The sequence below is a fragment of the Sorex fumeus genome, unplaced genomic scaffold (genome assembly GCF_029834395.1).
Source record: "Sorex fumeus unplaced genomic scaffold, SorFum_2.1 ptg000083l, whole genome shotgun sequence".
NCBI classification, from domain to species: Eukaryota; Metazoa; Chordata; class Mammalia; order Eulipotyphla; family Soricidae; genus Sorex; species Sorex fumeus.
The window spans coordinates 9,911,962-9,925,923 of record NW_026606140.1 but is presented as its reverse complement, the minus strand read 5'-3'; the positions used below and the strand labels follow the sequence as shown (position 1 = coordinate 9,925,923).

The 13,962-nt window shown below is 47.8% G+C and overlaps 1 protein-coding gene across 1 annotated transcript in view; it reads right to left on the bottom strand.

The window, feature by feature from the left end:
* SPPL3 (signal peptide peptidase like 3) overlaps window positions 1-13,962 on the bottom strand; it is an 86,926-nt gene that overhangs the window by 6,559 nt on the left and 66,405 nt on the right. The window contains exons 3-6 of the mRNA XM_056130987.1: window positions 12,178-12,266; window positions 6,606-6,725; window positions 4,578-4,656; window positions 1,479-1,591 (exon numbers count right to left, since the gene is read on the bottom strand). Coding sequence (XP_055986962.1) covers window positions 1,479-1,591; window positions 4,578-4,656; window positions 6,606-6,725; window positions 12,178-12,266 — 401 coding nt within the window. The remainder of the gene's footprint in view (window positions 1-1,478; window positions 1,592-4,577; window positions 4,657-6,605; window positions 6,726-12,177; window positions 12,267-13,962) is intronic.

Sequence of the window (13,962 nt, the reverse complement as noted above, 5' to 3'; positions counted from 1 at the left end):
CTGAGTTCCAGGAAGGGCATGAGTCAGGGGCTGGAGAGTATGGAAGTAGAGGCGCATGCCCGGATGCTCAGCGGCCCTTGGCACTGCCACAGCAGAGCGCTGAGGTGCCACCACACTCACTGCCCCACTGTGGCTGGACGCTGCACAAATGCAGTTTCCTTGTCCCGTGTCCTGTGCTTCCTCCCCTCCCCGCCCTCTCACTGCCTTAACGCAGCTCTTGCACGTCTATTTCCAGCTCCCGATTTTTTGGTCCTTTTTGTTTTTAGCCACCGCCCAGTGCTCAGGGCACTATATAAGATGCTGGGAACTGAAAGACAAGCGCCCTATCTGCAGATCTTACTATCTCTCCAGCCCCTTAAATTGGTTTTTTTGGAGCCTCCCAACAGTTCTCAGGGACCTTAGGGCCACTCTGAGCATTGAGGTCACAAGGGCTACACCTTGGGGACCAACCACGTCGTGCGGAACTCTTCCTGCAGGCATGGTTGAGGACATGGTTCCTGTCCTTTGAGTCGTCTTCCGGAACCCAGAATGAAACATTTTTGATAGGTGAACCATTAAGTACATGAATTGTTTCTCAAGGAAATCTTAATGGGATAAAAATACTAAATTCACTGATATATAACACCCTGTTTTTTTTGGGGGGGACACATCTGTTGGTGCTCAGGGGACCATAAAGAAGATCGGAGAGGGAATGCAGGTTGGCTGTGTTCAAGACAAGTGTCCTACCCTATACTATGGGACTACGTAACACTCTCTGGTCATCACAAAGGTAATACACATATATTAAAATAGATATACACGTATATTAAAATAATATATTTAACACATGTATTAAAATTAAAATATGATCACGATCATCCTGTTGTTCATTGATTGTCTCGAGCAGGCCCCAGTAACGTCTATTCATCCTAGCCCTGACATTTTAAAAAATGCCATATTCAAGGCTCTTTCAGGATTAGGAGAATGAGACCCATCACTGTTACTGGTATTTGGCATATTGGGAATGCCACAGGGAGTTTGCCAACCTGCCAGGTTGTCCAAAGTAATAATGAGATAGTAAGAGTCTCCTGTCCCAGCATCTGGCTGTCCTCGCCAGGGCCCCTTGGAGGGAGCGGGTTGAGTTTCCCTCCCCGCCCCGAGCAGAGCTCCGGCAGCCGAAGACCTCCAGAACCAGCCACCACCATGCTGAGACCACTCTCCACACGCATGAAGGTACCGGCAGAGGAACAAAGGCACGCGGGTCCTGGGGCTGAGATCTCCAAGCCTGCTCGGATCCGGGCTGAGCATCCTCCACCCAGATGTCCCATCTTTCAGTAGGTAGGGGTCACACCCACCATCTGACCCCCAGCGCCGTGTGATCCCATCAGCGGCCAAGACCCAGAGACTATAAAACCCATTAAAACAGAGCAGAGGAAGGGAGAACAAATTTTCCCGAGAGTCTAAAATCTGAGGCTGGTATTTCACTGCTTGCTACTCACCATCCATGAGAAGCCAATGGCCAGTAAGAACCCAGATGAGGACAAGCATGACGGACAGAGAAAACGACAGCAACTCAGCAGCAGTGAAACGTCCACAGCAGCCAAAGGAAATCCTGAAAGACATGGCGTTTACACCGTCGATGGACAAAGTATACTCAGTAACCCAACCCTCCTTTGGCTCTAAATAGGGGTCATGACGGCCAGATCAGAACAGTGGGTAATAGGTATCTGGAGCCCAAGTTCCTAAACCTTCTGAGAACAATCCACAGGAAGTTCATGGAAACTAAGACTTCCACACCCTTTCAATAATTTCTTCTTTTTGGTCTTTTGGCCACACCTGGCAATGCTCAGGGGTTACTCCTGGCTCTGTACTCAGGAATTAGTCCTGGCAGGGATTAGGGCACCATACGGGATACTTGGAATTGAACCCGGGTTGGCTGTGTGCAAGGTAAGTGCCCTATCTGCTGTACCATTGTTCCGGCCCCCATGCTTTTATTTTTCCCCTTTGGCGAAATAACTAGTTTTTTCTTCAGGAAATATGAGGAGTGGAGGGAGGAGAAGAGACCCAGAAAGTAAAGGAACAGAAACGACAAACAAGCTCAGGCTGGGATGTGAGTGGCTCCACATGTACCTGATAATGTTTTTTGAGGTTTGTTTTTGGTTTTGTTTTTTGGGTCACACTCGGCAATGTTGGGGGATCCTACTGCCACTTCAATGCTCAGGGGACATGCAGTCCTGGGGGCTGAAAGGGGTCTCCTGCAAACAAAGCATATCTTCCAGCTCGACTGAGCTAATGCTCTAGCTCAGATAATGTACTTTACTTTTTGGGTGGTGGTGGTGTGTGTGTGTGTGTGGGGGGTGTTGATGTGGGGGTGGGTAAAGGGAACGGTCACACCTGACAGTGCTCAGAGATTGCTCCTGGCAGTGCTGGGGGTCTATATGGAGTGCTAGGAATCAAACTCACGCCAGGTACGAGCCAGGCAAGTATCCTACCTGCTATACTATTCACTCCAGCTCCCCAGATAATATACATTTTTGTTTGTTTTGGGGGACACACTTGGCTGTGCTCAGGGGTCACTCCTAGCAGTTCTGGGGAATATATGTAGTGCTGGCTTGTTTTTTTTTTAATTTAATTTTTATTAGTGAGACACCATGAGGTATAGTTGTAGACTTACAAATTTTTTGTGCTTGGGTTTCAATTATACAATGATCAAATACCCATCCCTCCACCAGTGCCCATTTCCCACCACCACCGATCCCAGTATCCCTTCCATCCCTCTATCCCCCCATCCCCCCCTGCCTTTTGTTCTCTCTCTCCTATTGGGTGTTGTGGTTTGCAAAAGAGGCATTGGGCGGCAATCATGTTTGGTCTATAGTCTACTTTCAGCATGCTTCTCCCATCCTGGGAGGATCCTCCCAGCACCCTTTATTTGGTGCTCCCTTCTCTACCTGAGCTCCCTTTTCCCCTAGCATGTGTGGCTGGACTCCAGACCATGGAGCAAAACTCCTGGTACTAATCTCGGCCACTCTTGAGTATTAGTCTCCTATTTTGTTACTTTATGTTCCCCAGATGAATGCAACCTTTCTATATCTATCCCTCTCTTTCTGACTCATTTCGCTTAACATGATACTTTCCATGTAGTATCACTTGTATTTCATGACTTCGTCTTTTCTAACAGCTACATAGTACTCCATTGTGTAGATGTACCAAAGTGTCTTTAACCAGTCATCTGTTCCCGGGCACTCAGGTTCTTTTCCAGATTCTGGCTATTGTAAAGAGTTTTAGTGCCAGGGTTTTAACCCAGGTCAGCTGGTTCAAATCAAGCACCTTACCCAACTATCTCTACAGTCTCGGATAATGTACTTTCAACTTCAATGATTGACATGGGTAACATCACTGTCACCGTCCTCCCGTTGTTCGTCGATTTGCTCGAGCGGGCCCAGTAACATCTCCATTGTGACAATTGTTACTGTGTTTGGCATATCGAATACATAACGGATAGCTTGCCAGGCTTTGCCGTGCGGGCGAGATACTCCCGGTAGCTTGCTTGGCTCTCCGAGAGGGGCGGAGGAATCGAACTCGGGTTGGTCATGTTGGCTGCATGCAAGGCAAACGTCATACCTGCTGTGCTCCAGCCCATGGGTAACATACATTTAAAATAACACATCAGGGCCTGGAGAGATAGCACAGCTGGTAGGGCGTTTGCCTTGCACACGGCCGACCCGGGTTCGATTCCCAGCATCCCATATGGTCCCCTGAGCACCGCCAGGAGTAACTCCTGAGTGCAGAGCCAGGAGTAACCCCTGTGCATCGCCGGGTGTGACCCAAAAAGAAAAAAAAAAATAAATAAAAAAATAAAATAACACATCAGGGGCTGAAGAAATCACACAGGAGGTAATCATTTGCCTTGCAAGCAGTCGAGTCCAGTTCAATCCCTGGCACCTTATGGTCCTCCAAGCACTGTTAGGAGTGACCCCTGAGTAATAGCCAGGAGTAGTCCCTGAGCATTGCTAGGTGTGGCCCCCAAACAATGAAATAATTTTAGAAAATGAAAAAAATAACACAGTAATCGTAATTCATTCACTGAAGATGGTATTTGCAAGATGCTAAATCCATCTGGTGACCACTAATTTCCGAGAAACCAGCTGCCCCAGGGACTGGGCTCCTAAACGCACACAGAGCACTTGTTTCTGCAGAGGTAAGGCGTGAACCAAGTGACTGGTACTGATTCTAGGTGCGAAAAGATGAAAGGCAAGATGCCAGTCGGCCCGTCACTGTTTGCAGACTTCCTGACTCTCCACAGGGAAGGGATGGAGCACAGCTTCAAAGGAAGATCCCCAGCTTCTGCCTGTAACTGCACAAAGGCCAAGCCGAAGCATGACACCACGAACGGCTGTCCAGGATTTGTTTCCATTTCCTAGTTTCTATTTCCTCTGCCACAAAAAGGGGCGAAGGAAGCACATCTTCTAAATGTGAGACCAAGCATCTCACATCCCTGCCTCTGACACCGGACCAGAAACTCAGTCAGGATCCTAATAAGACCCACACAGGAAAAAGACACGAAGAAATTCATTTCAAGGAAACTCTCAAGTCCTTACTTGTTCTGAGGAGAACAGGGTCTCGTTAAATACTGGCACATCGGGAGGAGAAGAAAAGCAAAAGCTATTGTTGCAAGAACTGTGGGGAGATAAAAACAAAGCATGGTTATTTGGTTCTTTATTTTCTCACCAACTTTTTTAAGAAGAACAGCAAGACCTAAGGAAACTTAAGCATGGCCCAGAATTCTTGCCTTGGCAAGTAGATACAAACAAATTAACTAGTGAAGAAAAAGATCTTCCATCAGCACTGCTCAGGCCAACTCTTATTAAAAAGAAGGGGGACCGGGTCCCCACCCACCCAGCAGACTGGCTGTCACGCCCACAATTTGCCTCTGGGCTCCATCTTAGCACACCAACAGCCCGGGTCCAGAGACACAGCAGTCCAGGAAGACACACAGCGCTGGAGATCTCTCCAGGCCCCAGACCCGCCAATTTCACCGGGGCACCCCAGATGGAGCAGGTACAGTCTCCCTGACTACTCCAGATGGAATCCCAGTGACCAAGAGCTTCCACAAGCAAGGCCAGTTATGCAGGTTCCAGGACTGAATCTCCAGCTGCATGGTGGCAGAGGACCAGAGCTATCCCTCCCCAGGTCCCCGCCCACCCAGCAGGCTGGCTGTCACACCCACAATTTGCCTCCGACTCCATCTTATCAAACCAACAGCCCTGGCCCAGAGACTCCCAACTGAATCCCAAAATGTTTTAGTGCCACACAGACCCAATCATTTACAATCTAGAAATTTACATTCACAGTCGCGGCCATGCGAGCTCATGATATTCAAAATGAGCAATGGAAAATAAATTATCTAGCGTCTGCCCCTAGCAGGCAGGCTTGAATGGTGGTAGGAAATTTCGAGCAAAACATAATGCGTCAGATTAGAGAGAGATTATTGGGGAAATTGTCTGCCATAGAGGCAGGGTGAGGACTGGGATGTGGGTGGTGGAAAATGTGCACTGGTGGAGGGATGGTTGTCCCATCATTGTATGGCTGACTCTCAAACACGAAAGTTTTGTAACTATCTCACAGTGATAAAATTAAAAATAAAAAAGCAATGTGGAGTTCATACCCAATTCAATCAGCTTAATCAATGGCTGAACAAATAGCAGTACTCCTACATTATTAAGAAATTAAATAAAAAGGAGGGGGAGCCACTGAATAGAGTTCATTCCCCTCTCACAGCAAAACTGAGTGGACAAGGCATGATCTCCTGGCAGAGCAACAATTGAAAATTTTTATTTTAGTCAGCACGATCTACAACTTTTCTTTCTTTCTTGGGTCACACCCAGCGATGCTCAGGGGTTATTCCTGGTTCTGCACTCAGGAATTATTCCTGGCAGCCCTCGGGGGGCCCTATGGGATTCTGGGAATCGAACCCAGTTGGCGGCGTGCCAGGCAAATGCCCTCCCTGCTGTCCTACAGCTCTGGCCCCATGATCCACAGCTGTAACCAAGCTGTCAGTGGTGGGGTTTTATGTACACGATATTCCAACAGCAGACGCTCCACCGTGGTACCCATTTCCCTCACCACCATCTCAGGGTCCCTCCTCCCTGTTCCCAGGGAGGATTTCCTGATGGTGGGGTGGCGTTTCATCCATGGGAGGTACATGCTCTATCAGTGACTGTGGCCACCCTCTCCGATGCCTTTTCATCCATTCCCCTCCGTGCTGGGCGGAGCAACAGACTGGGGGCCTGACAGGGGACTGACCCTGGTGATGGCCAACTCCTTGCTCTCTGCAGGACCAGAGCATCGTGAGGCTGCCACCCACTGCTCTGCCCAAACGTGCCCTTCTGGGAACCAACTCGAGAAGGAGCTACAGCCAAAGCGATCAGACGCCAAGTGCTGTAGAGACCGCGATTCTCAACCTCTCCCAGCCGTCCCTTAAATCCCTGTGCTGGCAGTGTCGAGCTGACTGTGGGATCCATCTCACAAGTGGCTTCCCAGAAAGGCAGGAGGAAGAAAGTCAAGTCTTACAAAGAGACACCTGCATGGGATGGAGTCTGTGTGGAGAAGAGAGACTCCCCATTTACCTGCTGTGCATATTGTAAAAACTACTTGAACTGAGTCGAAGAAGAAGAACATTACTAGGAGAGAGACAGACGCTCCGATGGGGAGGAACAATGCCTGTGTGGAGTCAATAGTCTGGATACCTGGAAAACAGAAAGGGGGCATGTCAACACCTTGGCTGACAGGCATGGGGCCCATGGACTTAAAAACCAAACGCCTGAAGAGAGATGCCTGTGAGACATTCCTGGAGAATAAAAATTAAAACCAAAACATTATGTAAGGGCCCAGCCCCAGCCGCAAACCGATTATACCGAGAACAAGACTGGCAACCTGCTGACACCTGGTAAGTGGACGCCCCCTTCTGGGCACTCGTCACACTGCAGCGGAGGGACCCAGAATGCCCACTGGGTTTTTGAAGAGGGTGGGCAGAGCAGGGGGTGGTGCTGGCCTGGGAAAGTGAGTGGGCTCCTGTGTAGAGGTAGTCACCCCAAGGATCTGTGTGTCACTGGGCTGTAAGCATTCACGAGGCCTTTGGGCTGCTGAGGAAGAACCCAGAGAAAGCCATGTCATGGGGAGCCAGCCGAACATGTGATTGAAATGAAGCACCTCAAATGTCAGGAAAATGTGGCCAAGAAAATCCAGCTTTCTCTACCGGCAAGGCCTGCTGGTCTGAGCAGCCCTCTTCTATCTCGGTGACAACCGTCTTCTGAATCTGTACCCTGCACCTTCTGCCCACTGTGACCTCCCACAGAGGGCTGGCGTGGGCAGAGGAGCGCCCACTGGGGTCACCACATGTAGCCCCCAAACCAAAAATTGAAAAAAGATAAATTGTGGGAGCCAGAGCGATAGCACAGTGGGTAGGGCGTTCGCCTTGCATGCGGCCGACTTGGGTTCAATCCCCGGCATCCCATATGGTCCCCCAAGCACCACTAGGAGTAATTCCTGAGTGCAGAGCCAGGAGTAACCCCCGAGCATCGCTAGGTGGGTTTTGCCTTTTGTGACCCAAAAGGCAAAAAAAAAAAAAAAAGATAAACTGAAAGCTTCAGACTTTAGGAAGAACAAGAAAATAGCTAATATCATGGGACTGGGTAGACCTGGTGAAAAGCTCCTCAAGAAATTTTATATTTGTATCCCAGGTTGAGAAATGTTAACAGTTACTTGACAGAAAAGGAAAACATGGCAATACCTGATAGCCACCAAATGAAAAGGAAAAAAACGGACTAATTTTGAGTGCTGTGGACTGACCCTGCTGACGTTATAAAGACACACGCAGAGAGGGAACTAAGGAATTTTCCTGTCACCCACTGTAAGGAAAGAGCAGCGGCCTTTCCAGTAGCCCGTGGCCATCAGCAAATATTTCGCTGCCAGGCTGATCACAGCTGGACAGTCAACAACTGTCTGCCGACATTTAAGAAGTGCCCTTCAGGAAACTGGAGTAAGAGCTCGAGCACCAAGCCATGAAGAGCCCCCCGGCCGCTGCACCACCACAATGGGGTCCACCCCCACCCCAAAACACTCACCCTCCAGTAGTTAACTGACCAAATTAGAAATTTTTATGAAACAAAATATTCAATATTTTCACAAACAAAAATATCTTCTCAGTGGCTACACGAATGAGCCAAACAATTCACTCGGGGATGGAGTAGTTCCATTCAGGAAGAGTGATCAGTATGTCTAGAAAAAAAAATCTGGAGGAGAATAAAAAACACACCTGAAGCCTTCCAGGCGGGCAACCATCCTCAAGAGGTACACTGGAATCTCTAACTAATTTCACCTAAATCGCTTATTAGTTGGGGTGCTTTAAAATAGTTTCAGTTGGGCTGGAAATGTGGCTCAGGGGTAGAGACCTTGCCACACACACGTGCAGTCCTGCACACATGCACGCACACAAAAAACATGTTCCAGGAGATTTTAGTAACAGAAAATATATGCTGCGAACCGTCTCAAAGGCCTGGAGCACACGTTCGGCACTCAAGGACCTGGGCTCCCTCCCGGTCACTGTCTGGTTCCCCAGCACCACTGAGAGTGACCCTTAAAAAAACACCCCAGAAGCTACTGATTCCCACATAAATGGGTTATTAAATTGTTAAGGATTTTTTAAAAATGCATGTCTTGAAACACCATCCCACAATGCCCTCTTCTGAAAAACAAAGCAACTCAGTCTGCAGATTACACTGGACTGAATTATGACCAGAAAAATTAAATGACTGGCTAGAACAAAGACTTTTTAGTAAGTTGGTATATGAGAATTATTTGTAATAAATCTGAATTGCAGAAGTTCAGCTTGCCATTAAAATGCAACACAATAACAAAGAACCTTTCTAGAAATAAAGAAACATTTTTTTTAATTTTGTTTTTTTGAAAATACAGATGTTAAATCACTACTTCTTTTAGTTCTTTCAAAGAATTCCCAAGAGAGTTGCTATACTACTTAAAATAATGTACACAACTTCACAGCAGGGAGGGCGTTCGTTTTCCTTGCAAGCAGCCAACCCGGGTTCTATCTCTGGCATCCCATAGGGTCCCCTGAGCCCCACCAGGAGTAATTCCTGAGTGCAGCCATGAGTAACCCAATTATTGTCAGCTGTAGCCCCAAACCCAAAAACTTAAAAAAAGAAAAAATGAAGAGTAACTCCATTAGACTCATTTCCTTGTTCTCACTCATTTCAACTCATTCAGTTCTCAGCATTCATGCCCAAACCCTCCCTCCCTCTCCCGCATGCCCACGTCGCTCGCCCAGCAATCAAACCTGGGCTTCCTATGTGCGGGGGTTGCTTCCGACACAGTTCCAGCCCAAAGATTCCCCTTCCATTCCTGTTTCCTGTTCCCTCTTTTGCTTTTTGGGCAACACCCAGCAATGCTCAGGGCTTACTCCTGGCTCTGCACTCGGGGACTCTTTGAGATACTGGGGGTCGAGCCTGGGTCGACCGTGTTCAAGGCAAATGCCCTCCGTGCTGCCCTATCGCTCTGGGTCCTATCTCCCTTCTCTGAAACCCTTACTCCCAGGTTCTCCACCACTGTCCACCATTCAGGACCTGAGTGCTTTTATCACCTCAGGAATCTTTCTCTGGCCATCATTTCTCTAATTTCTGATATAAGCCTTCTCTGTCCGTGCCATCCCTTCAACCTGGAAGATGTCACGTGCTGTACCAAGTACTGGTCTTATTCTGCACGATCTGTTTTTCCTAACTGTGTGGAAAGGAATGCATCTACTTCAATATGGGCTGCTTCCTTCTGGTCTCCACAGCTCACAGCAGGCGCTGCAGAAATCTGTTATGGGGGATAATTTAGACAACACAGGAGGCCAAAGTAAGGAAAGACCGTTTAAACAGTCATACTCTTCAGATACTGATTAATGGTGAGAAGTAACTGGTCACCAGGTAACCTCATTCTGTCAGGATGGCTAATCAGTTTATTATATGAGCATACTCTTGTAGACACACTCAATTTGTCTTTGGTTTCTGTGATGCAGTGTACAACAGAATTATGTTTTAAGTACAGAATTTGCACTTTGTGTATATAGAAGATGACAATACTTCTACATAAATTTCAAGAGTACAAGGTGATTCTGACTTAAAAAAGTTGGCAGAAGGGGTAAGCTACGCAGTAACCTGAAAATTAGATACTGACACGGGGTTTCTTCTTGTTCTCTGCTAAATCAGTGGTATGCTATTTTACCTCACACCAGGATCTGTGCCATAAATTTGAGACCTTACACAAAGAGTTGTTGTTGACTGGTTTGTTTTTTGGGGCCAGTCGTGCTCAAGAACTACTCTCAGTTCTGTGCCCAGGGGTTGTTCCCAGTGCAGATTGGGGGACCATGCAGTCCAACATGGGCCTCCAGCATGCAAAGCATGAACTCCAGCCCTCTGAGTTACCCCCTAACCCCTAATTTAGTTCACTCTATGCCTGCCTTGCACTGCTGGGGATGACACAAATATTTAACCAGGCAAAAAATGGGTGCTGATGAGGTATTACAGTTACCAGAGGAACTGAAACAGAAACTTAGCAATTTCTTCCAACCAAACTTTTAACTTCCTATCAGATCCCTAGCTCTCTACTAGATTTTCTTTTGTGTGTGCGGGGATGAGGTGGGGGGTGAGACTGGTGATGCTCCCATTCCTGACTCTGTGCTCAGGGATCACTCCTGGACAGACTGACAGACTGACATGGGCTGCTGGGGAGCAAACTGAGGCATACCACCCACTGGACCATCTCTCTGACCCTAGGTCACTTTAGTCACTCTTTCAAGTCATGCTCTCTCCTCTGTACCTGATATCACATTTGTGCCCCACCTGGAATGACAACTTCACCGGTTCAAGCTCACCAGTCAAGTCAAACAGTAAAGTTTCCTACTAGGGCAACCTCTTCCTGCTTGTCCTGACTCCTTTCTCTTTACTCTCTTTGGAAGAGCAGAAATCCGACTTTGATATTTTGGTAGTAGATGCCTGTTCAGAAGAACTCAGGCTATTGAAGGGGATGGGGAGTGGAAATGGAGCTGGAGGTCTCGAGGATCACCAGTATCCTGAAAAGTCTCTTGGCCACACTGCCTTGGTGACAGCTTGGATACCAGATACTGTGAGTTTGCATCTTTCAAAATATCTAACAGAAAGCCAACTGCATACTTGGTACCCCACAATGGATCTCACTGGGCTCTCTTACCATGTATACAGGAAGTACGATCGAGGCTGTTTAGTTTCCCTTTCCTCCTTATTAAAAAAGCCATAAGCAGGTTCTAATTGATCGCACTTATCTTTAAGAAAGCTAGCTGCCTCTAGGAACTGAAAAGATACTCTAGTGGGTAAGGCACTTGCCTTGCAGGCTGCTGACCACGGTCTGATTGTCGGCACCCCTTATTAGTGCCCCCAAGCCCACCAGGAGAGATCCCTGAGCGCAGAGTCAGGAGTAAGCCCTGAGCACTGCCAGGTGTGAGCCCCCAAACAAGCAACAAACAAAAAGAGAAATCGCCTTGAGTCTGGGGGTGAAGCTCAGCAGGTCACACACCTCCCTTGCCTGCGTGACGTCCTGGGCTCTGTCCCAGGCCTTGTGCTCACACACACAATGTCTGCGGCAAGATTTTAGGAACTACTGCTTTCGTGTACAAAGCAGTACACGAAAACTACGATTCCAAATATAAGACTGTAGCAAGTACAAATTACATTTTATTATTCTACCAAAATAACTGGTAAAAGTCACTGTCACTGTCCTTCCATTGTTCTCGATTTACTCGAGCGGTCCCAGTAACATTGTGAGACTTGTTGTTACTGTGTTTGGCATATCGAATATGCCATGGGTAGCTTGCCAGGCTTTGCCTTGCAGGTGAGATACTCTCGGTAGCTTGCCGGGCTCTCTGAGAGGGGCAGAGGAATCGAACTCGGTTCGACTGGGTCGGCTGCGTGCAAGGCAAACGCCCTACCCGCTGTGCAATTGCTCCAGCTCTGGTAAAAATATTTTACCTAAATAAAAAGAATGCAAAAAAAATATTTATTTTTACCAAAAGTCATTGAATCCAGCAAATTATTGAATGGACAGTCACAGGAAAAAATGATTTAAGACTACACATACGAGAATTGAAATGGACATGAAACGCCTTACTATTATTGGTGCTGTTGCCATTGAAGGACCCAGAAGAACTGTTATTGTCTTTCTCCTTATCTTGATTTTCAAAGTCCATATTAAGGGACCTGCAGAGGGAAACATTCATAGAGGTAAGTTTCAGTTTTGAGAAAAAAATAGATCAAAAAAAAATCTGTAACGCGGGGCTGAAGCAATAGCACAGCGGATGGGGCGTTTGCCTTGCACGCAGCCGACCTAGATTCGATTCCCAGCGGCCCATATGGTCCACAGAGCACCGCCAGGAGTAATTCCTGAGTGCATGAACCAGGAGTAACTCCTGTGCATCGCTGGGTGTGACCAAAAAAAAAAGAAAGAAAGAAAAGAAAAAAAAAACTGTAACGAGAGGTATTTTTAAATGTTAGGGTGTTAGGGAAGAAGGGAACATTCTTTTTGAAGAACTACTGTGCAAAACAGTTGTTCTTGCCACAGTGAAAAAACAATCTTCATCCCTTCCAGCGTCAGTTCAAGAGTTTTTCTGACTGCAGATAAAAGCATTCCGTCAGGGCTGAATCTTCCAGCCCCTGTAACAGCCTTAATTACTTCCTTATGAAAAACATCTCGAAATGTGGAGTTAAAAAGGGCAAGCGCAGTTTCTGAGGCCTTTTTGGGATGCTGTCAGGGATTCAACCTCAGGCTTCATGGAGTCCAGCGCCGAGTCTCCCTATGTGGCCCATTCTGAGACTTTGACAATCCACACAGCCGCTCTGACAGGGCTGCACCAAGTCACAGAGAGCATGTGCTTCTCCACGCCACCAGCTTTCAAGTGACAACAACGGAGGGGGCAGGAGGCTCAGAGGGCGGCAGCACCTGCCTGGCTTGTTGGAGCCGGGTTCCACTGCCGGCACTGCGTGGAGGAAACCCCCCTACCTGGAGAAACAAACAGGTCCTCAAGGATTTTACACCCAAGCGTGGGGAGACTTCCAATCCCAAGCAGGAGTAGGAGCTGTGGCATGTTGCCAGGGAGTGAGCACACACATCAGGGATCGAGGGGTGAGGTCGGAAGCGGGAGACACACTGGGCAAGGAAGCCTCAGCCACTCAAGTGCCTACCCACGAGTGCCAGGCTGTGAGTTCAATCCCTGATGCCACCTGCCAGCTCTGCTGTAAGGGACCCCTTGTGAGAAGGGCCTGCGCGGAAATGCCCAGCACAAGGGCAAGGCCATCAGCTTGACCCCCAGGGCCACACAGGTGATCCTGACTGTCCCACAGGCATCTTTCTCTGGGAGGGATTATTTGCCCATCCTCTGATCAAGAACTCGGATCAGAAATAGTGGGGACAGCTGTTAACCCAAGGCCCACTGCCTGTTGAAAATTCCTGCTGGCATGTGAAAAAAGACATCTTCGCTTACGACAGTGGGTTCCAACCACTGATCTGCAGGTGCAGGAGGGTCGAAAACCACTGACCCAGAATATTTAAGGGCAGTTTTAGGGGCCATTATAGGAAGGTCAATACAGTGGGCAGGGCAACCGCTCTGCAAGATGTCAACCTGGGCTCTATGCCTAGTACCCCATATGGTCCCCTGAGCCCTGCTAGGAGTGTGAGCACGGAGCCAGGAGTAAGCTGTGAGTACTTTGTTTTGGTGTGGCCCAAAACCACTGGAGAACTGGGTCCAAATCTGATATTTTACCAATGAAGTGTATAATGTCTGTCAAGTTACCTCACTTTGGTGAACTTCAATATTCTCATTTATAGAACAAGAAGGTTCATCAGAGAAATCTTTTCCATCTACAGGATAGAATTTTACATTATGCCTAGCACATAAAA